The sequence below is a fragment of the Mycteria americana genome, chromosome 11, assembly GCF_035582795.1.
Source record: "Mycteria americana isolate JAX WOST 10 ecotype Jacksonville Zoo and Gardens chromosome 11, USCA_MyAme_1.0, whole genome shotgun sequence".
Taxonomy (NCBI): Eukaryota; Metazoa; Chordata; class Aves; order Ciconiiformes; family Ciconiidae; genus Mycteria; species Mycteria americana.
In genome coordinates this window covers 8,113,770-8,139,988 of record NC_134375.1, presented here as the reverse complement: position 1 = coordinate 8,139,988, position 26,219 = coordinate 8,113,770, and the positions used below count along the sequence as shown (strand labels likewise).

The 26,219-nt window shown below is 44.3% G+C and overlaps 1 protein-coding gene across 1 annotated transcript in view; it reads left to right on the top strand.

The window, feature by feature from the left end:
* Nucleotides 1–26,219, top strand: part of STAB1 (stabilin 1) — a 61,965-nt gene continuing 35,746 nt past the window's right edge. The window contains exons 1-16 of the mRNA XM_075513641.1: nt 1–141; nt 8,186–8,322; nt 9,814–9,929; nt 11,163–11,248; nt 12,357–12,426; nt 13,349–13,444; nt 13,902–14,018; nt 14,762–14,958; nt 15,171–15,304; nt 16,860–16,987; nt 18,947–19,038; nt 20,629–20,751; nt 22,291–22,437; nt 24,432–24,494; nt 25,459–25,572; nt 25,976–26,029. Of these exons, the coding sequence (XP_075369756.1) occupies nt 61–141; nt 8,186–8,322; nt 9,814–9,929; nt 11,163–11,248; nt 12,357–12,426; nt 13,349–13,444; nt 13,902–14,018; nt 14,762–14,958; nt 15,171–15,304; nt 16,860–16,987; nt 18,947–19,038; nt 20,629–20,751; nt 22,291–22,437; nt 24,432–24,494; nt 25,459–25,572; nt 25,976–26,029 (1,755 nt within the window). The 5' untranslated portion in view covers nt 1–60. The remainder of the gene's footprint in view (nt 142–8,185; nt 8,323–9,813; nt 9,930–11,162; nt 11,249–12,356; nt 12,427–13,348; nt 13,445–13,901; nt 14,019–14,761; nt 14,959–15,170; nt 15,305–16,859; nt 16,988–18,946; nt 19,039–20,628; nt 20,752–22,290; nt 22,438–24,431; nt 24,495–25,458; nt 25,573–25,975; nt 26,030–26,219) is intronic.

Here is a 26,219-nt window from a genome sequence, read left to right as displayed (position 1 = left end):
TACAGAAATTGCAGCTTCTATCGCCACCCCTTTTGTGGAAAGGGTCCTGCCTGTAAAATTATGAAAATGCATCCTCCTGGGTTGCTGTTTTTCTTCTTAGCAGCATGCTTCACTCCCACAGCTGACTGCCAGAGTCAGAAGGTAAGTCTGTGAGTCTTTGCTTAAATGTTCATTGAACGGTTCTTCATATTTGGATGGTTGCTTGTTATGAAATAGTCCACCACAAAACTCCTCTTTTCATTTACATTTAGTTAGGTACAGAATAACATCCATAATTGAACTTCAGGACTGTAAGGTATCTTCTCTGCTTATGGGTGGGTATGAGTGTAGTCTAAACTGAGGAGCTAAAAATAAGGTTGAAGGGAGCTGCTTGAATTTTAGATCAGATTAAATTTGTGTTTATGGTCAGCACTGAATGTAAAAGTAGCAATATGAAAGGACTGGACATCTGTCTTCTGCTATTTTCAGCACATGTGATGGGAGCTTAGCATCTGGCAGGACAGGTCTGTAAGTTTCCCAGGAGAATTTTCTTAAAAAAAATTAAAAATCTCATCAAATTGTTACTTTGTAACAGGGTAAATTCCTTTGTTTCAAGTACATTTCCCAGCGGCTCCCCAGTGAGGAGTGTGGAATACTTTCCATTTTGTTTCAGTTTTGTTTCGATTTTGTTGATTTTCTTTTGATTCCTTTATCTCCATTCTTGTGTTTAGCAGCAGCATCTAGAAAAATGTATGTTGCCTTTGTAGATCTGTGGTCTGGGCTCCATGGTGAGGCATCCCATTTTCTGTAGGCTAGAATTCACACTAATTCATACTATATTGTCTTCTGCCATCACCCTTGATGTGTGCTGCTGTTGGAGGAATGAACTGGCTTACAAAATCAGAAGTTGTGTGAGGCATTTGGAAATCTTATTCCCTGGGGATCTGAGCTGTAGAAGGCTCGTCTTGCTTTGACTGACAAAGAGGGGCCTTGTGGGGAGTGGACAGACCTGTGCTAAGGAAGGTGCGTGTGAGTCTGAAAGACTCAATTTAGAAAAAGCCAGAGCACTGAAAAGATGCTTCAGTGTCAGAACTTTGGGTGAAGACCCAACATATAGACCCTTTTATAAAAGGGCCATAAATGAGTAATAAGCATGCAAATAAGGTAAGAACCTCATGAACCTTTGGGCTTGTAGGATAATACAAACATGATTTGAAGATGCGTCTCTACTAGTGGTTTTTGTTTGTCTGGAAGCATGGGTTCCAGGCAGATGGGTTCCAGTATAGTAGTGCGTTCAGAGGCATGGGCTCACATCTTCAGCTGGTGTAAGTGGAAATTTTGGTCTCTTGACTTTGAGACACTGTGTTGATTTCTGTAATCACTGAGGTGTCTGGCTTGGTGTGAAACAGTTAAAATACCAGGTAAAGAGTACCCACTCACAGAGAAGTGAAATGTTTTGAATCACCTCTGGACCAGTTTATTTAATCCAGGAAAATTAACCCCCTTTTAGAGTTTTTTCCCCAAAAAGGTCCCTCTATTTTAAGAAAGAGAAGAAACATTTGAAAGGTCATAATGGGAGGTAAGGAAAAACAAGGGTCTAATAAAGTCTTCTCTGATAGTTTAGGATGGCCATTGGATTTGATTGCAATAGAAGTGCTGTGATTCCACAAGAGGCCTCCATTGCCTTGCTCTCCATCAAGAGAGAAGAGATTTTGTGCTAGCTGTTTTTCAGTGATGTTGCCTCAGTGCTCTGATTTGATGGCTCAAACATGACAGCAAATCTGTTAGCCTGATTTGTTTTTTGTATACCTCTTGGTATGGGCTGAGGAAGATGCAGCAGATGAGAGAAACATGGAAGTGTTTCTGCTGGGAGGAGGCCAGTCCCAGGCTGTGCTGCAGGTGGGAAATGAGGGGAGTGCTCTCTGCATCCCTGTGCCTCCAGCGCTCCGCAGCTGAGATGGTGGGTAACTCCCAGGGCAACACTAGATCTTGTGTTATGTGATCTCTGAGCTTGATTGTTCATCCTTGTGCTGAAGAGTGTCTTCTTTGGACAAATACGAAGGGTTTGTGTGTCCAGGAGCCGCTGGCCTGTTCAGCTAAAGAGAACTTCTTGGGGAGGTACATGCCTATAATGACTCAAGCATGTGTCTACAGCTCTGTTTTGTAAAGGGCAAATGCACTGGAAACTTGGTGATTCATTAGATAATGTCTGTTTCCCGAACTGGCTCCCAGGATTGTTCGAGCCAAACACTGACGTCCAAATGTGTTTTTCTTTCTTCCTTGAGATTTTGCCATGCAGAAGGATTTATGTTACAGTTTGGGAGGAAAAGATAAAGGGAGAAAATGCGGGGAATGAAACTAGCCCTTAAAGGCAACTGCCCAGCTTATTCTCTTGAGGTGGAATAAGAGACACATGAGCACTTGAGAAGTAAGGGACATCTGTGTCGGAGTAAGAGGAGGGAAGGAAACACTGCAGCATCCAGAAGCTCAGAAATGTCTCAGCTAAGCACAGAGGGCAGTGGCTGTTCATGCACATGCATGTGTTTGAGTGCAGGGAGAGAGCACAGTCCAGCCCTGGCAAGACAGAGCTCAGTTTGGACAGAGGCACCCTGGCTCTTAACTTCTTTCGGCTACAGCTAGATGTCTTCTGCTTTAAAAGCCTCCTTTAATTTTGGAGCTGTTAGAGAGCACCAGTCTTCCTTTTCTGTTGCTTTGTACCTGAAGTGCGATACCATCCAGGCTGACAACGTCGTCTGATCAGAACAGTGACTGCTTTCACCTCCTTTCCCTGCTGTAGCCACTGTGCACCTCACCGACTCTCGGCCCACCAGGCAGCATTGCTGCGTCGCAGGGGCAGACGTTCCCTCTTGCTGCTTCCTCTCCAGCTGTCTTCAAACTTAGAAACAGCAGTCACAGATGAGCCCAAGGGAGCAGCGCATCATTGTTTTCCATGAGGCTGTGCCCCAGGAGCCACCTCTGACTCAGCTCCTGTCTATCTTTCATCCTCTCCAAAATTTGAGTATCAAAACTGTTGCATGTATGTCCCTTGATTCCCTCTTCTGCCTTCCTAAGAAGCAAAACACTCCAGAAAATGACTGCTTCATCAGTTCTGTCACTCAGATAAGAAGGGAAATATTTTTTTTAATTATTTTCCACACAGCTGTTTTCTTCCTCTTTCCTCCTGCCTGTTGCTGCTGACACAAGCGTATTTCCTTACAAAAAGGGGAAGATCTTACTGGAAAGCTGCCTAAAGCACATGAAGTGTCCCAGGAAAGTAGGGTGGGGGGATTCCACAATTAACTGTCTTGTCTTAGAGGCTTGCAAGTAATTAAAGATGCCAATAGGGAGGAGTGACAGCCCTTCTCCTCTCCCAGTGTCCATCTCCATTTAGAAAGGGAGCCACATTGATGAAGGAAAGAGAAGGAAAATGGAATAATGTGTGAATAAAGGTGTCTTCCTCCACCACTGTGACAGAGAACACATTTAATGGCCCAACTATGTCTGACAGCCAACTCCTGATGCCTGGAAGTAAAGAAAAATAGAAGTTTTCAGAGTTTTAATTTAGTGTTTTGTGCTCTACTGTTTGTGTGGTCTTTTTCATACAGGTAGGGTGGCTCAGACACCTGATAGGTTTCTGGGGTAATTCTGACACCGTTAACATCATAACTCATGGGAAGGCATCCACATCTGTGTTTCTTCCTTGGGCGTCTTCCCATTCTTCTTTCTGAGGCATTGTGTCAGTGAAGGTAAAAGCTGGTATTTGATGGGACTAGAAAGGCAGGAGATGTACCGTTCTGTCAGAACCAGGTGCCTGGCTTCAACTGGCTCCTTTCAAAAGCCCAGCTTTAATCTGGAGCCCTAATTTGTACTTGAATCAGCTGGTTGGATGGGCTTCTTCCCTACGCCATCAATGGCACTGCTGATGTTTTGAGACAGAGTACTCTGGAGGTAGCACCTTGTTTATCCATCCATATTGGCTGTCTTCTCTGTTTTGCTCCATGAAAAAGGGGAAATCTCCTCTGATTGCACTGTGTGCCAGTGGGGTGGAAATGTAAGGAACAGCAAAGCTGATCTCTGTCCTGCTGGATAAAATTAGTGAAGCTGGTGCTCACAGGACATGGATAGGTGGATTTGGTGGATCTCAGATTTGTTTTGAGCTGCTTGTAACACAAGGAAGAGAGTCCCTGACATAACAGGTTCCTTGGGGATTCTGCCACCAAAGGAAGTGGAGGTTACTGTATGGTAAGGAAAGCCCCAGATGCACAACTAGAAATTAATATCTATGTGAGGAGCCGTCACAGGCAAAGGAATCACTTTCTTCATTGGGCAGCATTCCTGCATGGATGGCTGCAGAAGATGAATCCATGAAGATCCATGAAGTTGTTTGCGAATAGAGAAGGACTTGTGGGTGATGTGGTGGTTGGAGGTCGTCTTGGGCATAGCAGTCACAAAATGATTGAGTTTTTGATTCTCGGAGAAGTAAAGAGGGGGGTCAGCAGAACTGCTACCTTGGATTTTCGGAGGGCAGACTTTGGCCTGTTTAGGAGCCTGGTTGACAAGAGTCCCTTGGGAGGCAGTCCTGAAGGGCAAAGGAGTCCAGGAAGGCTGGGCATTCTTCAAGAAGAAATCTTAAAGGCACAGGAGCAGACCATCCCCAGGTGCCGAAAAACGAGCCGGTGAGGAAGAAGGCCGGCCTTGGCTGGAACTCAGGAAAAAAAGGAGAGTTTATGACGTTTGGAAGAAGGGGCAGGCAACTCAGGAGGACTACAAAGATGTCGTGAGGTTATGCAGGGAAAAAATTAGAAGGGCCAAAGCCCAACTAGAACTTAATCTGGCTACTGCCGTAAAAGTCAATTAAAAATGTTTCTATACATACATTAGCAACAAAAGGAGAGCTAAGGAGAATCTCCATCCTTTATTGGATGTGGAAGGAAACACAGTGATAAAGGATGAGGAAAAGGCTGAGGTACTTAATGCCTTCTTTGCCTCAGTCTTTAATAATAAGACCAGTTGTTCTCCAGATACCCAGCCCCCTGAGCTGGAAGAAAGGGATGGGGAGCAGAATGAAGCCCCCATAATCCAAGGGGAAATGGTTAGCAACCTGCTACACCACTTAGACACACACAAGTCTATGGGGCCGGATGGGATCCACCCAAGGGTACTGAGGGAGCTGGCGGAAGTGCTCACCAAGCCCCTTTCCATCATTTACCAGCAGCCCTGGCTCACCGGGGAGATCCCAGTTGACTGGAGGTTAGCAAATGTGACGCCCATCTACAAGAAGGGCTGGAAGGAGGATCCGGGGAACTACAGGCCTGTCAGCCTGACCTCGGTACCAGGGAAGCTGATGGAGCAGATCATCCTGAGTGCCATCACATGGCACGTACAGGACAACCCGTGTACAGGTGATCAGGCCCAGTCAGCATGGCTTTAGGAAAGGCAGGTCCTGCTTGACCAACCTGATCGCCTTCTACGACAAGGTGACCTGCCTAACAGATGAGGAGAAGGCTGTGGATGTTGTCTATCTAGACTTCTGTAAAGCCTTTGACACGGTTTCCCACAGCGTTCTCCTGGAGAAACTGGCTGCTCATGGCTTGGATGGGTGTACTCTTCGCTGGGTAAAGAACTGGCTGGATGGCCGGGCCCAAAGAGTGGTGGTGAATGGAGTTAAATCCAGTTGGCAGCCGGTCACAAGTGGTGTCCCCCAGGGCTCGGTGTTGGGGCCAGCCCTGTTTAATATCTTTATGAGTGATCTGGAAGAGGGGATCGAGTGCACCCTCAGTAAGTTTGCAGATGACACCAAGTTGTGCAGGAGTGTTGATCTGCTTGAGGGGAGGAAGGCTCTGCAGAGGGACCTGGACAGGCTGGATCGATGGGCTGGGGCCAACTGTATGAGGTTCAACAAGGCTCAGTGCAAGGTCCTGCACTTGGGCCACAGCAACCCCATGCAACGCTACAGGATGGGGAAGAGTGGCTGGAAAGCTGCCCAGCAGAGAAGGACCTGGGGGTGCTCATTGACAGCTGCCTGAATATGAGCCAGCAGTGTGCCCAGGTGGCCAAGAAAGCCAATGGCATCCTGGCTTGTACCAGAAATAGTGTGGCCAGCAGGACTAGGGCAGTGATCGTGCCCCTGTACTGGGCACTGGTGAGGCCGCACCTTGAATGCTGTGTTCAGTGTTGGGCCCCCCACTACAGGAGAGACATTGAGGGGCTGGAGCGTGTCCAGAGAAGGGCAACGGAGCTGGGGAAGGGTCTGGAGCACAAGGCTGATGGGGAGCGGCTGAGGGACCTGGGGTTGTTTAGCCTGGAGAAAAGGAGGCTGAGGGGAGACCTCATCGCTCTCTACAACTGCCTGAAAGGAGGGTGTAGAGAGGTGGGGTCGGTCTCTTCTCCCAGGTAACAAGTGATAGGACGAGAGGAAATGGCCTCAAGTTGTGCCAGGGGAGGTTTAGATTGGACATTAGGAAAAATTTCTTCACTGAAAGGGTTGTCAAGCACTGGAACAGGCTGCCCAGGGAAGGGGTTGAGTCACCATCCCTGGAGGTATTTAAAAGGCGTGTAGGGGTGGTGCTTAGGAACGTGGTTTAGTGGTGGACTTGGCAGTGCTAGGTTAATGGTTGGACTTGATAATCTTAAAGGTCTTTTCCAATCTAAAAAATTCTATGAGTCTATGATTCTAAGATGAGGAAAAAGCTCAACAGCTCCAGGCAGAGAGAACATGGGTGTGAGTCAGGAAACCATTCCAGGAAGATGTCCCTGCAGACCTGGGACTTGAGGGTTATCTCTCAGGAGGTTTTCCTGACAGGGTCTGCTGGTTATCATCTGGGAGGTCCTTCCTGAGCTGTTGATAACTGATGGGAAGCCATGGGCTTCCTCCCTTGCCTTGAGGCAAATGTATACATTTGGGCTTAAGTTCAGAGGAAGCAAAGCTGAGATTGCTGATGGGAATCCAAACCAGGGAGTTCTGGGCACAGGAGAGCTGCTGCATTAACAGCATTGTTCAGGTTTGGCTTAAAAAAATCCCAGATCAAGGCCACCTCCCAAAATTTGATCTAATGTTTTTATTTTTAGAAAATACAGTGCCTGTAGAGGCACAGTTGAAGTGAGCTGTGTTTTTTTTTTCCAGTCGGTGACCTTTTGGGGCGCACACAGCTCATGCCTCCCAGCTTTTCTCTGCCATCGTCAGTGACAAAAACGTTGTCTTTTTTTAAAATGAGCAATGAGGTTTCTGTGCAGTAGCTCAACTCCAGGAGTTTAGGAATACAAGGAAACCCTTTTAGGGTAAAATCATTAGTTTAACGACAAGCTGGCATATGATGATGATTATTTGCTCTGAGACTGTATGTTTTTCATCTGCTCTGGCTGTGTTTCATTTGGAGAAGCAAAGTTGGTGGGTACAGGGGTACAGAAAAGCCCTGTGAGGAAGCCTGAACCCCTGAAGTTATTCTGGTTAGGTGGAAGGACTTGTGCTGAATTTACCACCAGCCACGTGAATTATCCAAGTCTCCTACCGGATCTTCTTGCCAGTGTTTATGGGGTCCTTCTTACCTAGGGTCAAAGCATCAGGGGCCATGCAGGTGGTCAGTGTGGTGCAGAGCACCTTTCTTTTTAATCCACCCCCTTGCCCCCCCGCACCTTCTCAAAGACAACGGCCATGAGAAATATTTGTGTGAGCAGCTCCTGGGCTCTGGGAAATAAACTGAAGTAACGCATTCAGTTCTTCAGACCCATGAAACAGCAATGAAACCACCAGTGAACTGGATTGTATCAATAGCATGGAAAACAGAAATGCTGTATTGCATCTTAATTCAGTGTCTCTGGCAAGGGTTATTAATTTAGGGCTTGTCCTCACATACCATTACCACGTGTTTGCAAAAGATCAGCTTAAATTAACAGTGCACGGTTATGATTATTTTAGAAATGGTTAGAATTTTTGCTGTGAGGCATAGGGGAAAGATAAGATAGCTGTGATCTGCCCTATTGCCTTCTAGCTGAGATCCAAGCGGAGTGGCATGTAGCAGCATGGCGTGATGGTTTAGCCCATATGAGTGTGTGGTGTACCTCCCAGCAGCTGCACTGGTCACTACCCTCCCCGGTGCGATCTAAAGAATGGTGCAATGTTGATAAAGATATTAAAGGTTGGCAAGATGAGTGGCTAGGGTAACAATTTAATTTTGGGCTTATTTCCATTCTGTGTTTTCTTTTTAAGTTAAAATCCATGCGATGCAATATCAAGACGATGTTTACTTTGAATACAGCATGTACTGCTTGTGCTGCGGCGTCTAAAATGTTGTGTCCAAGAGGCTGGTTAAAGACCACCCAAGGATTAGGAGTGAGGGATTGCAGGTAAGGCCTATTTCCTAACCATGTTAAGGTTTTGGTGCGGCCCTGCTATGCAAGGAGTAGTGTCTATGCCTTCACGAGAGCACACGTGTTTTCTGAGCTCTAAAGATCCAAGGAATTTTGTTTTCAGATGCGTAAAAATGGATTTATGGCCCCTATTATTGTTGCTTTTGTCTCCTTGCAAATCCCATGGACTTTTTGCTGGGCATAAGGTTCTATATACACAGAACAAATTACATGATAATTAGCTCTAACTTGCCCTAAACAGCCTGAGTTTGCTAATCCTGCTGTAGCAACTTAACAGAGGTCTGTCTAGCACAGAAACCTGTTTCAGACCCAGAGTCCCATAGTGGATTATTAGGAAAATAATATAATGACGGTCCGCCTTATATATCCTCCCAGCTTCCAGCAATAATCCTCTGAACTTTTTACCTTCCTATTTTGCTTTATGACAATTGCTTGTTCATGTGTTCCTTGCTCTTACTCTGTTGAGCTTGGGTCTAATAGGAAAAGGGTGAAGGAAAACTGAATTTACCAGGAAGTTTTTAAAAAATGAAACACTATAGATTATTGTTTGTGTATCTATTCAGTAGTGAATGTTAACAGTTAATATATAGCTCCATTGTCTACTGTTTTCTGTGATTCACTCTTCTGTCGAAATACTTTAAAAATAGCTGTACAATTTTGCAGTTTATAGCAGTTTTTGCACAGGCACACATAGGAGTCAGATTGAAGCCGAAGCAGCAGTGCTATTGAGACAATTTCCAAGTTCCTTTTGGGAAGGATGTTGTGCCAAAAATAAAATGAAGTGTAAGAATAATGTGAGTGTATGCAGATTTTCTGAGTGTTATCTGCTCTTGTGGTGGTGGTTGGACAGACCCAAGAATAGTTCTGTACTGCATACGTGCAGAACAAGAGACACTGCCATCAAGGGCTTACCCTGTGTGTAGAGGCGATGGATGAAGGGTTGAAAAGAAGATGCTTCTTTTGGGGATTTAAGGGGTTTGTCCAAGATTGCATAGAGAATATGTGTATAACACAGCTATTAAATCCAAATTTCCAGCATCCCAATCTGGAATCTTTAGTGCAAGACAGAAAGGGACACGTCCTGCAAGGAGACTTTGTTCTTTCAAGGTTATTCAAGTGTGAAGTCTAGTGTTGAGTCACCCTGGAGATCCTAACTTTGTTTCTATGCTGTCTAACCCTCCAGCATCCAAGGTTTCTGTCCTGATGCCCTCAGACTGCCCAGGGTCCTGTCTCATATCCAGTCTCTGGCAGATTTCTTGTAACCAATCTTTGAGGCTCAAATCAATGGGCATACTTAGTGAAGACATAACCCAAGTGCAAACTCTTGCATGCATATATGGTGAAGGAAATGAGTGCCTTTCCTTCCATTCAGAGTTCAGTGCACTGCAGTGTGATTGCTTAGAAACCCTCCAACAAGCGTGTGGTATGTTTGTGTTGTAATCATGAATCTTGGATGTTCTTTTTAAGATACACTGTCAAGTTAGGAGAAAATACCCTTTCCCAGCCAGGGTGCCATCACATATGTAAGAAGGAAATTGAGGAGAAAAAGTGCTGCCCAGGATTCTGGGGTACGGAGTGCTACGGTAAGTTTTTCATCTTTTTACAACACTCTCTAGCTGTTGAATAAGTCAAACCAGTTTTAACAGGAGGCATTAAATATGCATTGAAGTGATTAATTTTCGTTATTCCTCAAACACTCACAAGGTCTCTGTTATCTATCTGGGAGGTTCAGAATATAATGGGGAAGGAATCTCTTTGCTTCAGATGAGCTGAAACCTCTTATATTTAACACATAACATAACCTCCTTTGGTGGAACTTCCTTTTGTCTCTTCTTTAAAAATAAGCTTTTGGAAAGGGATGTTTTTGTTCCTCTTTAAGAAAGTTTCCAAAGGAAGAGGAAGATATTTCTTTCTGATGTCCCTTTAGTCTGCAGTGCATGTGCCATGTGTGCTCCTGTATAGTCTGGAGTTAGTCAGCCATTCAGCCACAGAAAATACTTAGCAATTCCAACCCAAGGTGAAAATAACCGTCCCAAAGCTCCCACTCAGTGTCAAGTAAAGAGAATTTGTTTTGTCTTGTCTCAAAAATCCAAAAGCAAGACCTACTAAGCTAAACACTTCTCATATGATTGACGGATTGCTGGAATATGGAAGGACACTCTCCAGCCCTGCAGAAAATGGGAGCTCATTTGAGAGCTTGAGCCTGTTCTCACGCAGAAGTGGTTTGAATAAGCAGTTGGCTTCATCAGACGAATCGCACGTCTAAAACTTTCAGAAATAGTCCCCAGAATTTGGAGGTACCCCACTCCAAAGATTTGTGGACTATGTTTGTCCGAGCACATTCCCAGCTCTTCATGAAGTCAGGGAAAGCTGAAAATGCTCAGTATCTTTGCAAAGCAGGCTCCTGTCTGTCCTGAGTTTCACAACTGCCCTCAGATGTTTGATACCGCCTCTTGCTGATGCTAGCAGGAGTGGCTCAACTTCAAAACATGTTTCAGTGCCTTTGCTGAAATGTAGTTAGTTATGGCCCGTTGGGACTTTTCCTTAGGCTTTTAATAAAAGGCTTTTTTTAGATTTGCCTTTTTTTTTGCCTTTGCCTTTTTGCCTTTGCCAAATTGCTCCTTGCTGCTAGTCCTGACCATATTCACCAACTCTGGGCCAGTGTTAGGTGTATTGGATAAGCAGGCAGGGACTTTGCTGGTGAAGAGGCCATTGCTTTTGCACAGCTGGAACGCCTGGGGGAAGAGGAGATGGAAAGGAGGATACGGTGCTGGTTGTTCAATCTAATCTTGTCTGGCCTGTCTCTTGCCTGCTAGAGTGTCCTGGTGGCTCTCAAAATCCCTGCAATGGCCATGGGACATGCTTGGATGGTATGCAGCAAAATGGGACCTGCATCTGCAAGGTCAGTGCACAATTTATTCTGAGGGTGATGTGCTTTTGTCAGAGGGAGTTGTATAGCATCTGTGCAGATGCTTTGGATAAAGGCTGCCCTTCTGCCTGGAAGGTCATGAGCAGCTTCTTTCATTCCAGCATCAGTGTCTGTGGTTTTCCTGGAGGGCTGGTGTGGTCTGCAATAGCACTAAGACACTGTTGGTGAGGGTATGGAGCTGGGAAGGATCTCTAGGGAGAAATGAAGAAAGAATTGCATGAATTTAACCCTCTGATCAGTTGAAATAGTCAGTATCTGTCTGTGGCTGCCAGAAGCCCTGAGATACTTGGCTCTTAATGAGCTGCACCTTTTCCAGACTTGGATGATATACTTCCCAAATGAATTGGTCCTGCACCTTGGCGGGCAGATCCTTCCTGCCTGAAGGAGAATTTAGAATTCAGAATTCTCCTGAAGGAGAATTTAGGACAGATGTTTATTTTTTTATTTAGAGCTCCAGACTTAGTACAACAAAAGCATAAACAATTCCTGCACATTTGAATCATGTAGAGCAGTGTTTTAGCTTAAAATTTTTAGCTTAATGATCAGTGTCAGACTTGCAACTTTCTCTTATGAACTGTATGTTTTTACAGCATCCTTAATTAATAGCATTGTGAGCTAAAATACTACCTCTTGGGCCCTGCTTTGAGAAAAGTTGATTTTGGGTTTAACTCAAAGACACCTTATATCAATTAGAATACATGCTGAAGGTCCCCAAGCCCTGTAAAATCAGTGTCAAAAGTCCTACTGGCATTAGTGAATTCCAAATTCCTTTTTCAGAGAGATATCAGAAGCCAGCTGATACATTCCTGTCTGTTTGTGATCAGGACATTGTTTCCTCAATGCCCACCAGAGTTTTGCTGGCATTTTGCATGCCCTCTGTGTGTCAGCTTACACTGTGATCTTCTTTGCCATGGGGGCTGGTTAATACTACTAGAGTATTGAACAGATCAGTTTTCTTCACTGTATTGCTTCAGCTGTCACAGAAAATCAGAAACGGGGAGAAACTTTGAACTATAACAATGTGTGTAATAATGCAATGATACAGAGAAATAACATCTGGGACATTTGGGGGGCCTTCTAGGAGCAATACAGTGGTTTTGCCTGCCAGAATTGTCAAGATGAAAATCGTTTTGGCCCAGACTGTCAGTCAGGTAAGAATGAGTAATTCAAGTGAAACCTCCACAAAAATAACTGAGAGCAAGGAAGGAAGAGGGGTGGAGAGGAGGAGAGGGGTGCTGCAGTGAGGAGAGGGTGCTGGAGAGGAGGAGAGGATGCCAGCTGGCAGTGTTCAATAGCAGGTGTCTTGGCATTTTGTCCTTGTGCCCTTCTCCACTGTCCCATTAGACAAATGATTCTCAGTCTTTCACTCAATCAGTCCATTTTTCCTATTGTAAATCTCTCTCCCCCCTTACCAGGGCTATCCCAGTTTCCTCTGTGTTTTTAGCCAGGCTGTTACCTACATCCCTGAAGTGACCCACACTCACTTCCCAACTGTTTCCCAGACTCCTGTAACTGCCCCACTTGTCTCCCAGCTTCTTCCTTGTTGCCCTCCCTAAAAAATTAATACACGTGGTGCTGTATGTATGGCATTTTTGGAAGCGATTTATGACCAGGGCAGCCTGGCTGTTAAAGGAGCCCTTTTCGTCCAGCTCCTGGTTCCCTTGTATCCACACAGGTGAGACAGAGGTGTGATGTTGGTGGTTGTGCTCACACAACGACACCGGTGCTGGGATCACAGATTTGGTAGGCTCTCATAACACTGCCTCCTTCCACACTGGCTTCAGGAGACTTAGAGGAGTGGGAAGTTAAAACACGTGCCTGAAAAGATGGTCTAGATCTTGCATTCAAGGCTGCTCTTACAGGGCAGTACTTTGTCTTCTTGAGCCCAGGACATGCAGTTTGCCCTCTGTAAGCTCTGACTGGCATGGCCTATTTTTAAAAGGGGCTACATTTGCCCTGGATTTTTGGTGGGAAATCAGGGTGCCAAGTCCCAGGGCAGTTGGCCAATGTATGTCTGGAGCCCTGTGCACTGCCTTGTAGCTGAAGGTCAGTTTGTCTGGACTTTCCTTGCAGTGTGTGACTGTGTGCACGGGAAATGCAACAGCGGTGTTGCTGGGAATGGAAGCTGCACGTGCTATGGAGGCTACACCGGCCCCAGGTGTGACCAAGGTAAATACATTGGTAGCTGCAGAGGGGCTGTTTGTTAGAGCTAAACTATGATAGGGGCTTGGATGCATGTGTCCCAAAAGGAGCTGGGGGGCAATGAATAGCTTGGGAATGTAGAGGGAAGATGATCTGAACACTGGAGATCTAGACAGAGGGAAAAGCTGGGGTCTGCTCCCCACTCTGTGACAGTGGCCAAGAGGTACCATCTCTTTGTGCCTCTGTTCTTTCTCTGGAAACCAGATAGATCCTTTCTTCTCTCTAAGCCTTGTGGGACCTGACTACCTAGGCTGCCAGTGGTTTAGCGGTATCAGCACTGCTTATATCCTCTGGCTTTTGTGCCAGCTTGGGGCCTCTGGAAACCACATTTGCCTTCATTTCCAGATATCTTATAAGGTAAGTTGTATCTTCCAGCAATGTCCTGCATGCTCAAAGGGAAACTCTCTTTGCCGTGTGATTCCAGAGCTTCCCCTTTGCAAAGGCGTGACATGCGAGGCCAACAGCGAATGTGTGGTAAGGGATGGGACAGTGACGTGTGACTGCAAGCTGGGCTACAGAAAAAGTGGGAGCACTTGCCAAGGTGAGAAGCTTCTCTGTGACCCTAAATGGTCCCCTGTTTGGAAAAATCTTATTGCACTGGTCTCTCCGGATGAATTTGATCACTGTGAATACAATGCCTACTTCCCTGCAGAGGTTTAAGAACCTGTTTTTTAGGGATCCCTTTAAGATTAAGAGCTAAGTTTTTGGCTCTCCTCTCACTTGGTCCTGAAAGCAAGAAATGAATTAGAGTTGCAGGTTCTATCCAGCACTCGCTTGTAAGTATGTACTGACTAACCGTGACAATGGGATATCGGTGAGTCTGTAGCAGTTGAAATAGTAAGGTGTGTAATTGGAGGATTTCTTCACTGATTTCAAATTTAATTTTGTGAATTGGTTTTGTTAAAAGAAAGTCAATAAGATGCATGTGGTTAGCTAGCTATGGATAGCTCTATTTTCACTGACGTTTTGCAGTTTTTGCTGACTAAACTGCAGTTTCCTCAAATACGATGGAAATTCAGAAGTAAATCAAACCATCCTCTGTCACTCACACTTCTGTTACTGAAGTAACATGAAGAGTGTGTCATCCAAATTCCTCAGATTAAAAAACCCAAAATGTCTGCTGTCTGAAATGATTTTATTTTCCTGGGAAAGTTTAGAAGTTTAATAGTATGAATTCCTTATACTCCATTCTTTCCAGGCCTTCTGCATTCTGCAGTGCTGCAGTAAGTGCTGTTTTGAAAACAGAAACTCAGATACTCTTACCTCTCATGTCTTTAATTGCAGCTCAGGATCCTTGTGCTGCTTCTCCATGCTCTCCACTCGCTGTATGTAAGGTTCTTGGACCACAAAAGTATCAGTGTACCTGCAAAGAAGGATTTCAAGGAGATGGGAAGATTTGCCAGCCCATAAACCCTTGTGTTGACAGCAATGGAGGCTGCCCAGAAAACTCTACAATTTGTGTTTACAGACGTCCAGGAGAGGTAAGGGCAATAACAGCATGTTAGCAACTTGTAAGGGGCTGAAAAATGGCCAGGTGAGAAGCTCTTCAAATGAGTTCACCATTGTGTTGGTCAAATCTGCTCTCCTCACCTTACATTTTGCAAAGGGAAACCAAACAGCTCCTTTGTAGAGTAACTTATTGGGTAAAAGATGATTAATGCAGCTCTATAATGACTGTGTTGCCTTCCCTTAGGCATCTTGTGTTTGCAAGCCTGGGATGAGTAGGAGAACTCCTTTGTCCAAGTGTTCTGTATTTCCCAACGATTGCCGGCAGTATTTTTGCGACGTGACTTCCACGTGTGAAATTAATTCCCAGGGGAATCCTAGGTAAGCCAGCTTACAGATTGCTATTAAAGAAGCTTATTCTGCAGCTGGAATGGAAACTGAGTTTGGATGAGCTGAATTTTGAAGAAACTGAGAGCTAACTGAGGAGAATGGGCCAGAGTCACCTTTTGAGAAGAGCCGGTTTGTACCAAGCCTATTGAAAGTAAAGAGTTTTACATCAGCCATTGTAAATTTTGGCATGTGGGTCACGAGATGCTTTAAATCTGGGGCAGCAGAGTCTTCTGAGATGTGAACTGGAGATGTAGCTCCCCAGGTTGGTGGTACTAGTAGGGTATTATCAGTTAATAATCAATCATTACAAGGGAGATGTGTGACTCTTGTTTGCTCACATTTGCCCACATTTGATTCTGAGGGCTAAGCCTCCTCCCACTCAGGCCTGTAAGCAAGAAATTAATTAGAGTTGCAGATTGACAGGGAAGGGCGAAGTTGAGGGAAGAAACACCAGACCTCATTTAGTCCTCTGGAGCAAAACACCTAGAAGTTGATACCCCTTAAATGGGAAATACTGCCAGATCTAGGATCATTTTTGCATAATGGCCTCCCAAACACCAGAGAAAGCTTCACCAGGGATTTTGTGTGTTACCAAGAAAAGATGAAGCTTCTCTGAGAGACTGAAGAGGGAAAGAGCAATCCCATCTCCTTGACCCTTCCTTCTCCTGTGCTGCTAAAACTGTTAGCATCCACCTCCTCATTGTGTGCTCCAGCCCAGAACTGAAACACAGTGGCTTCCCTTTCTGAAGATATGCTAGCAAAGTGCAGGACACGATGTCCAGCACAGTCCCTGCCTTAGTATATCTGTTCCCCAGCAGCTGGCACTCAGCCCTGGGAGGCTGGAGTAATGTCAAATTCCTCCCCTGTGTCACATGTCTTTGCATCCCTGAAACAGAAAGAGCAGAGCTGATACTTGGACAAAACCCAAACGGGAAAAAACATGGTTATCGGCCAGTAATCTTAAGTAGTCTCTGAGTAATGACTATAAATCCGTGTGAATCAGGATGGAGATTTTCACATGTAGATAAGCTTTTCTGGAAAAGTCATTAGCCTGTCTGGGGCCCTCATGAAGTCTAAGATGAACCGTAGCTAACTGATGTGATTGAGCTGGCACTTCTCACTGAAGCTGAGGGGTCACATAGGAGCTATTTGCTAGATTTTCACTTAGCCTGTGGTTTTTATACATTACCTCAAATTGTCAGGTGCTTTAATGACTGGTACTGACTGAATATCTAGTTAGAAAGGTGTCGATAAATATATTGTGGCTATCTGTACCCTGAACTCTAGAGCAGACAATCCTTACGTTGATAGTATCTGAGAAAGCATCTTCATTCTCTTTGGGTAGGTCCAAATTTGCTTGCACTCCAGAAGTGTGCATCTTTTTTCCTGTCACTTAGTTTAGGCAGAAGTTCCTAAGCTCTTACCTACACCTTAAAGCTGGGATTTGTCTTTCAAGTAGATACTGACATGTTGTTCTACTCACATTTGTTGAATGTGTTACGAACTGTTTTACAATGGTTTTTTATGTTTCATTCTTGTCTCTTAGCTGTGTGTGTAAAGAAGGGGAGATTGGAGATGGAAGAAGTTGCTATAAAGATCTCTTGAGTGAGATAAATCAGCATAATTCACGAGGAAGGTTTACCAGGAAATTAAACGTCGCCAGGAAAATGTTTGGTAAATGTCTTTTGAATTTGTTTGGGGAATGGAGCAAACATGGGGACAAGAGTGTGTCAGAAAAGGCTAAAAGCTTTTCAGCATAATAGATCTGTTTTGCAGTGTATGACCATGGGCTGCAAAATTAAACACATCGCATCTCTGAACTCATGTTACCAGTTCTGGATTGTGAATTGAGGAGACTGTTGCAGAGAGCACTGTGGATGAGTATTAGGGTATTTGACAGTCCTGGTGAAGGACGTACCATATCTGCAGAAGAAGGAAAACGTGCCTTGGAGGTGTGATTCAAACCCGTTTGTATCAAACCACCAGTGTGCCTCCACCTGCAGTATCTATGTTGAAGGCTCAGCAATCTCTCAGCTGTTGCTGAGTTTTCTAGTGGTGTTGCTTGAGGCTGGTGTGCCATGGGTCCTTGTCGTGGTTTAGCCCCAGCCGGCAACCAAGCACCACCTAGCCGCTCGGTCACTCGCCCCCGGTGGGATGGGGGAGAGAATCAGAAGAGTAAAAGGGAGAAAACTCGTGGGTTGACATAAAGACAGTTTAATAGGTAAAGCAAAAGCTGCACGCGCAGGCAAAGCAAAACAAGGAGTTTATTCACTCCTTCCCATGGGCAGGCAGGTATTGAGCCATCTCCAGGAAAGGAGGGCTCCATCACACATAATGGTTACCTGGGAAGACAAACGCCATTGTTCCAAATGTCCCCCCTTTCCTTCTTCTTCCTCAGCTTTACGTGCTGAGCATGACCCCATATGGTACGGAATAGCCCTTTGGCCAGTTGGGGTCAGCTCTCCCAGCTGTGCCCCCTCCCAACTTCTTGTGCACCTGGCAGAGCATGGGAAGCTGAAAAGTCCTTGATTTAGTATAAGCACTGCTTAGCAACAACTAAAACATCCCTGTGTGATCAACACTGTTTTCAGCACAAATCCAAAACATAGCCCCATACTAGCTACTATAAAGAAAATTAACTCTATCCCAGCCAAAACCAGCAGAGTCCTCTACTTAGTAGAACATCTATTAAGCCTTTAAACAGCCTCCTTGCCAGCACGCACGTATGAGAGGCTATTACAGAGATGAAAAAGCTTTATTCTATGCACCATGGTATTTTCTGAGTGAGGAATTGCTTTGCAAAGCATAGAAGACTGTCTTAGAACCCGTGTACTGCAAGTGTGGGGAAGATTAGTTTTTGCCTCACTGTAATCCAAGGAAAGAATGAGAACCCTTTAGCTCATGTCAAAGCATATTTATGTTAGATACCTTCTCCAACTCATCCTCTGCACAACCTTCTCTGTCTCCAGTAACTTGACAGAAGCATAGAGATAGGGCTCAAAGCTCAGCTTAGCTTTTGTGAATACCCCTCCCTGCTACATATCAGTTATGCCAACACTCATTTTTTGCATATGTTTTCCATAATGATTTGTGGTATGGGCAACCACATGAAGATCTCTGGGTTCCTAACTCCTGTGCAGTGGGACTTAATACCCAATGACCTTTGTTGATGTGGACTTTGTTGATGGGCCATTGACGACTGAGTGAAGACGGACAACTGTGGGTTCATGGCAGCTTCTCAAGAAGTATTTAGTCTCAGTAAATCCTGATGACACCCAAAAATTAGTTGTTTCAAGGGGAAGACAGAGGACACTTGGCCCAAGAATAGGTAGTAAGCATATAGGAACAAAATTATTATGAATATTCTGCAAATTTCAGCAGTGACTCGAAGTGGACTGAAGGCACCAGCAATCCTTCAGAAATCTTGTGGGAAAGTGCTTAAAACCAACAGCAACCAAGCTGAGTTGTGATAGCAATACCAAACTCCCTCTGGTTCCTTGTAAACAAGTACTAGTTACTTGCATCAGGCCAAAAAATGTGCAGATTGAATTGTGCTGTTAACAAGAGGAATAATTATTGCTGGAGTTAAACCATATGCCAAGTAACTACTTCATGTTGCCACTCTTTTTGCAGCTTCTGGTTGCTCAACATTGCTGACTAAATATGGGCCTTTCACAGTCTTTGTACCATCCCTTCTTCCGATTCATGATAGAATGGAATTTAACGTAAGTTTTCTTGTTTTTAGCAAATTTTTGCTTTCTTAGGATTCTTTCCTGCCTGAGTTCTGCAGCCTGTAAAAACCGATTGACACATGAGAGAGGAACTTTGGAAGGCAGTATTTATAGAAGCAATCTCTTGGGAAGACTCTTCATTGTCTGGTTAAGTTGCAGTCTCATAGAGGATGTTACATTCGTCACATTATTTTTAAAACCTCTATCTCTCTCTCCAATATTGACAGAGTTTGTTTGGTTTTAATGTCAGGAAGTGTAAATTTTCCTGGCCATTCTTCATTTAAAGCTTGAACTTCCTGTGTGTGACTATTCTCAAAACTTTAGGTGGCTTTTCACTACTTGACGGTGGGGTTTTCAAAAGGAGCTGAGATTTGCATCAAAGTATTGGATTTTGGGCCTATGGCCCTAGATGTGGGTATGGTGTCAACTTCTTGAGAAGAGTTCATTTTATTAATGGGGACAGCAAGGATGGCAGGGCTGAAGAAAACTGCTGTGGGAGCCAGGAAAAGAGTTTGAGAATTCTAGGCTTCAGCAAGTAGGTCCTGCAGGTCATATTCTTTTTTTTTTATTTTTTAATTAAATTGTGTTGATTTGCAGCAGTTTTTCCACAGTTAAGCCACACCCAGGCTATCCATCATTAGGATGAGAAGGTATATAAGCCATTTTCCCAGGACAGAGTTAAAAATCAGTACACGAGCTACAAATGCAGCTCATGCAGTAGGGATTTTAATTGCATGCTAGGCAAGGTGCCTGTTGTGTTTCAGGTGGCAGCTAGCTTGCAGCTAGCACTCGGATGTGAGAAGGTAAATGTCTTAAAAATAACCCAGACAGACCAACCCTATTTGAACATTACATTTCCAACTGGTTTAGAAATATCATTCCTTCCCTTGATAGCAAAGCTATCTATGCAGCAGCAGTAACTCCCATAGAGTCTAGGGAGCAACTCCTAACCTACAAATGCCAGGGACATTAGCTGTCTCCTACTACGTTGTTGCGCAGAGGTTTCCACTAACACAAGTCAGGCCCTGTGCCTAGGTCATCACGGTAACTTCTGGATTCATGGAAAATAATCAGGAAAGGCCCCTGAGTTATCTAGTCTACCTGTTCCCACAAGGATCAGCTCCACCTAAATCAGTATTGACAGAGGATTATCTTAAAAAACCATCAGTGATGGAAAGCCCAGAAAAGAAAGGAAGAAACTAAATGTAAATTCAGCAGCTTAGACCACCTACGTGGTGCAACATGAACAAAGATTGTCTATGGGGACCTTCAGCAAGTTTTATAATCTGGAGCATGCAAGGATAGTGTTTAAATTGTCCAAGTCCAATAAGTTCCTGTCTAGGGGATTCCTCTAAAGTCACTTGCAGGTTAATCAGTCTCCCTGTGTTTGAATGTGTACATAAACAGAAGCAGAAGGTTTGCCACAGCGCTACACCAGTGAACCAAAATGAAGAGGGAAGCTCAACCTTGTATGCTAAGAATTTCTCTGTGTGTGTTAGCTGGGAGAAAGGTAATGTTATGGCTCTTTCAGTAAGTGAAACAACATGTCATTTATCTTCTTTATGTGGTCTTTATTCCCCAAAGGATACCACTGCTGAGCATTTGTGTAGAATGCACATTGTTCCCGGTCTGCATTTGGTAGAAGACATGGTAAAAGTCAAGACTGTGTGGACCTTGTCAGGACATCAGCTAACATTCAGTAGCCAGGTAGAGTATCTCTTGAACTGAAGTCCTGGACCGCTGCTTTCATGTAGGACAGACTGGAGCTTGAGCATAGTTTCCTTGGTGCGCTTTCTGAACCAGAAAACCTTTTTCTCTAATCAGCCTGCTTGCGATCAGAACAAGCAGCTCCTTTGTGGAATCCAAAGCAAGGTGATTTAAGACCAGACACCCCAAGCAACCACTTCTCCTGTCTTGCAGACAACCATTGAGCCAGAATCTGACTTGGGAATGGTCTTTCCTTGGTTTGTATATGTATTCTGGAGAAGAGACCTTTTCCCTACACCATTAGCATCTACAGTATCCATGTGGCTGACGTGGAAGAGGCAGCAAAGTCTCTCTTCAGACTGAATGCTTCTCCTTGGAGATTGTGTGCTTAGACACAGCCACATGCTGCATATTTTCTCTTCCAGTTTCCCTTTTTCCCTCTTTCTATTTTATTTTTCTTAGTCGCCCTAGCAAAGAGTTTTTCATCATTATGTTCTGATATGGAAGGCTTTTTTTCCCTTTTCCCTTTTTCAATTGACTCATATTTTCCAGCATCCACTGTTCTCTCCCCATCCTGCACTTTTCCTGCATGCATGCTCACAGCTGGTCAAGGGAGAGCCATATGTTTCCTCTCTGAGGATCCAGCCTGGCCTTGAGGTCTAGGTTGTAATACACGCACCCTGCATGCATCAAAAGGACAAAGCACTATTTGGAGCTGGGGAATCCGAACTGAGCTTGTCGATGCTCCTTTTAAATTTCTTTCCTGTTTGTTTACTCAGGAGTCTTTTGATCTGGGAAGTCTGCCCTCCCCTTCCTTTGTTTCAGCCAGAATCCTTAGTGATGTGAACTGAAGTTCAGGGCAGGGAGGAGCAGTTCAAGAAATGCACGTGGTGAAGCTGTGCTTGCCTGAACTTGAATTATGGCTGCAGCACCAATACCTTGATGCTTAGTTTGTAGGTTACCCTTGGAATACCGCCATATGCCCAGCTTCAGTGCATGCTTGTACACGGTACGGAAGGACCAGATACGTGCCTTGTAATTCAGTGAGCCTGACTGGTTTGGCTTTGTTATGAAGACTCCTTGTTGGCACTATGAGCCAACAGAAGTTGCAATCAAAGCTGTAGTTCCAGGATTGCCTTCAAATTCTCTGCACTGTGCCTCTGTCCTTGTACTTGCCAAACTGATGCAGCAGCTACTTGATGGTCAGTGCACCCTTCTGTGAATCCAGAGCTGGGATCAAGCATCGTTCACGCTCAGACAAACTTAATTCTAGAGCTGACTGTCCCAGATTAGGTCTTCTTTCTGTAATAAGACTTAAAAGTACCCCCCAGGATCAAAATATTACCCAAACTCAAGTGGAGGTGGGATGTTTGTTTTACACCCAGGCCACCCCTTAAATTTACTTTTTCCAGAGTAACTTTGGTTGTGCCTTCACCTTGCTGACCCATAGGTGGAGAGCACTGAAGGGAACAATGATTTATAGATCTATTGGGATACCATCGATATACCACAAGAAAATAACCTTTTATTATTATCCAGATGTCCGTGAAATCATTTCGATATCAAGACCTGCCAGGAGAACTGTACAATGTTTTGCAATCGAACCTACCAGCAGCAAATGGCATCATGCATATCATTAACACCCTAAGGAAAAAACCCAGCACTGACAACCTCAGAAACCCACAGGTACGCAGACATTTGTATTTCTTCTGTTTTACGGGACAGCAGAATAAACACTTAAAAAAAAAAATCTATTTTCATCATTAAACTTCCAAACCAATGAGGCTTTTTTAAAGTGAAAAGGCTATTTATTTTGTTTTCAGCTCCTGAGAAGGCCTGTTAGGCATTATTATGTCAGTATGCCATTAGAAGTAGCTAACAGCACTGCATAAGCCAGATACGGACCTTGCAATGATGCTTTTACAGTGTTTGGATGAGTAGAGAGTTCTACTTTCATGAGTAAGATCACTCCCTTCATAGCAAATGAGCTCTTTTTCAGTTGTATCTTACAGGATAAATATTGAAAAAGCATTTTTCACATAAAAATCAAATGAAGATTTTCTTTAATCAGTCTGTACTGCATTTTGAAATTATAATCAAAAAGTTGTCTTCGCATTAAAAATATGTAAAATGAGGACAAATAATCATTAGACTTTTGCATTTTGAAGTCATGTCTTGTATGAAAGATACTGGGCAGGGGTTTCAGGTTCAAGTTCTGCTAAGCACTTTGCCCTGTTAGGTGGGAGAAGTTTTTGCTATAGCTACTACATTGCTATGCCTGAGCATTTTTATATTGTTTCTATATGCAGAAAGCAGGCCCTGTTACCTCCTACCTCCTTGCAAAAAAGTTACTCACAGAATGACACAAGCTCTTGGATTTGGTAGGATTTTGGTAGTAGTTTGCACTTACTTTACACCAGTGTAATTAATCTATAAAACCAGTCAGACTGTGTAATCTTATGGTTGTATTTTGTGTGTTTAAAAAGCAGCTGGAGTGTTGTGTTGAGTGTTAGTAGCTCTTCAGCTGAAGTGCCCTGAGGATGGTGTATCAATTGTACAAGCTCTGGGTGTTCATGTGGATTTGATTGTGCCCATCACTGATGTTTAAGTCTGCTGTCACTTAAGATGCTCTCAGTCTTATGACCTGCATGAAGATGTTTTCCAAAAAGGAGTGCCTGAGGTCCAGAGGGGAAGCTGGACCTCTGTGTTCGTGTGCTTAGGTACCTGCAGCGGCTCAGGTCCTAGCAGTTAAAGTCTCGGGTAGTGTGTGTGCGACTCCCTGAATGGTGTGTGAGTGCTCAGGCAGCGGCTTCTCCTTTAACACAGGGAAGGGTTTGCAGCTACTCTGGGATGGCAGGACAGTGAGAGTGCTCCCTGCAGAGCTTCTCTTTCTCTGGACTCCTTCAGACATTTCCTTCCCTTGTGATGTTGGCTTTGCAATGAAGGCTAGTGATCACATGAGCCATTTTTGGCATCAAATCCCTTTGTACTCCTGTCCCTTGGAAATCGTGTTCTGTGCCTCTGCGTGTTCTGCGGGAAGCACTTTCTGCCAAAAAAAAGTGCAGGTTCCTGCAAATAAAGGTCAGACAAGTCCCTTCACAAGTTTTGATACTTGAAGGGACATTTCTCCTGTTACCTTTGTCTTCATGGGCAACGTGGCAAAAAGGAAGGCATCTATTTCCTCTGTGTTTTCAGGAACATGCATACGTATTGTATTTTCTCAGCATTGGGGCTCATTTGCAGGTGGCAGAGTGAACTCTTGTCCTCAAAGCACAGGGAGGCTTGAGATGACAGAGCAGCTCCACTGCCTACCAGCCCAGAACTGATTCGTGTATCGCTGGAAGTAGTGTGTGTCTAGTTTTAATGATAGTGAGCAATTGCCTCTTCATTTAATTTAATCTGCAGATGGGAGTAGGAAAACAGAAAGGTGCTCAAGTGCATGGTACGTTGGAAAATCTGGTTGTTTGTGCATGGGAGGGAGTTTGTGCCTAAGTTACTGCAGGCTCATTTCTTGCTAGGTCAACTGGCCAATACAGAGGGTTTGAAGACTTTGAGGATGATGGTCTCCTGTAGATCTTTACATGCAAACCACAAACATAAACTGGCCAAGGGCATTCCAGTACATGTTCGGACCTCGCTTCAGCCCCCGCCATTGTTTTCCTCTTTGTATCTTCTTGCAGAAAACCATTGGTGAGATCCTGGCTTCAATGGAGATCTTCAGTAGATTTGAAACTATACTGGAGGTAAGCATGTGTGTGTCTGCCCCAGGAAGGTGTGGCATTGCTGCTGTTGCAAAGCCTGCTGCTGTTTTTTGTGGGAATTTTGAATAACATTTAAATGCATCTCAGTGGTTTGGCTTTCTTTCTGGATGCTTTTTTCTGTGTCATTTCTTGTTTTGTGTATTTTACATAAGCAAATGTAATGGAAAAGATCGGAGTTTTCACATCTATAGGGGATCAGGCACAAGCAGCAAGCATACATGCTTCTTTCCCATCTGCTTCGCCACCTCCCCTTCCCCTCTCTCATGGAGAGTTTTTTCTCCAAAGCATGTTTAGTTCTTGACCACTGTCAGGACAAAGAATGAAGGTTTCACGACTGCCCATGCCAACCTAGATTGCAGCTACCTTTTTTTGGGGTGTAGATCTCTAAATGAAAGCAGTCCTCAGGTTATAAACCCTTGAGGCTGCTGCCCAGGATTCATTTAGTTAGTATTTTCACTAGGGACAGCCTCATTTTCTTTTTACCTCCATCAGAGTCATCTGGATCTGCTCTAGCATTGCTCAGAACAGTCTTGGTGGCCTGCCTGTTTTCAGCTCTGTGGCTGTTAGTTGTTTACAAAATTCACTAACTGCAGTTGTGATTATAAACTTGATTCTCTTCTTCTTTTCTTCAGGCAAAAAGATACAGTTTTAGTCTCTGTATATGTACTTGTGTGTTTAAAGCATGCAGGGAGCATTAGCCCAGTACTCCCTTGTTCACATTAGCTGCATTCACACTAGTGGCTTCATTGTCCAAGCTGCGTTTTTGTGGCATTTATGCCTCTGCTATATTACATACCTATCCTTGGTGTCCAGTTGCCTCTTGTATATGTTTGCTTTTCATAGCTCTGCCTCTAGTGGGTTGCTTAGAGTTTCCTCTCCCTTCCTGATAGACCCCCCTCACTAACTCATGCTAGATCCACAGTGAAACCTTTTATTGTTTTTGCAGAACTGTGGCCTGCCTGCCATACTGGATGGACCAGGCCCCTTTACTGTATTTGTACCCAGCAATGATGGTGTGGATAAGTTGAGAGATGGAAGGCTCATTTATCTTTTCACAGAGGTGAGAATTCATAGTACTCTAAGACATCCTGAGCTAACTGTGTTGCACTAGGCTGTGCTGGAATGGCTTGTGCAATGTATCTGGTCATCGCTGAAAGTCGTTCTTCCTGGAGATGGCTAAACCATGTCTCTTTTTCTGTAAGAGCATTTATGGGAGAGAAATGAATGCTGATGGAACCTGCAATGAGAAATAAGGTTAGCCAGATTGTTTAAATCTGATGTCTGGCTTGCTTTCCTCACCCTGGCTTTGGGTAGGGGAAAATGAAGGAACTTATTCTCCAAGTGAATTCATCGCTATAGTACATTGGCATTGTCAGTCATTGGCTGAAAGAAAATGTAGTTGCCTCGTCTTACGCCTGAGCATTGAAGGGGTATCTAATTTTTATGTTCTCTTCTTTCGTTAGGGCATAAATAAGCTTCAGGAACTTGTGAAACATCATATCTACACTTCAGCAGCGGTAAGGCAGGCAGCTCTAATTCCAGATAACTGGGGTCCTTCGGGGCAGCATGTTATCAACTGTTTGGCATAGAGGTCAGAGTGTCGATGACTTCAGCTGCTACTTCTTGGACTTCCCCTGGAGGAGCAGAGATGTGATTCAGGATTTGATGAGGCAAAATGTTTACCGTGAAAGTGGTCACCAAAAGGAA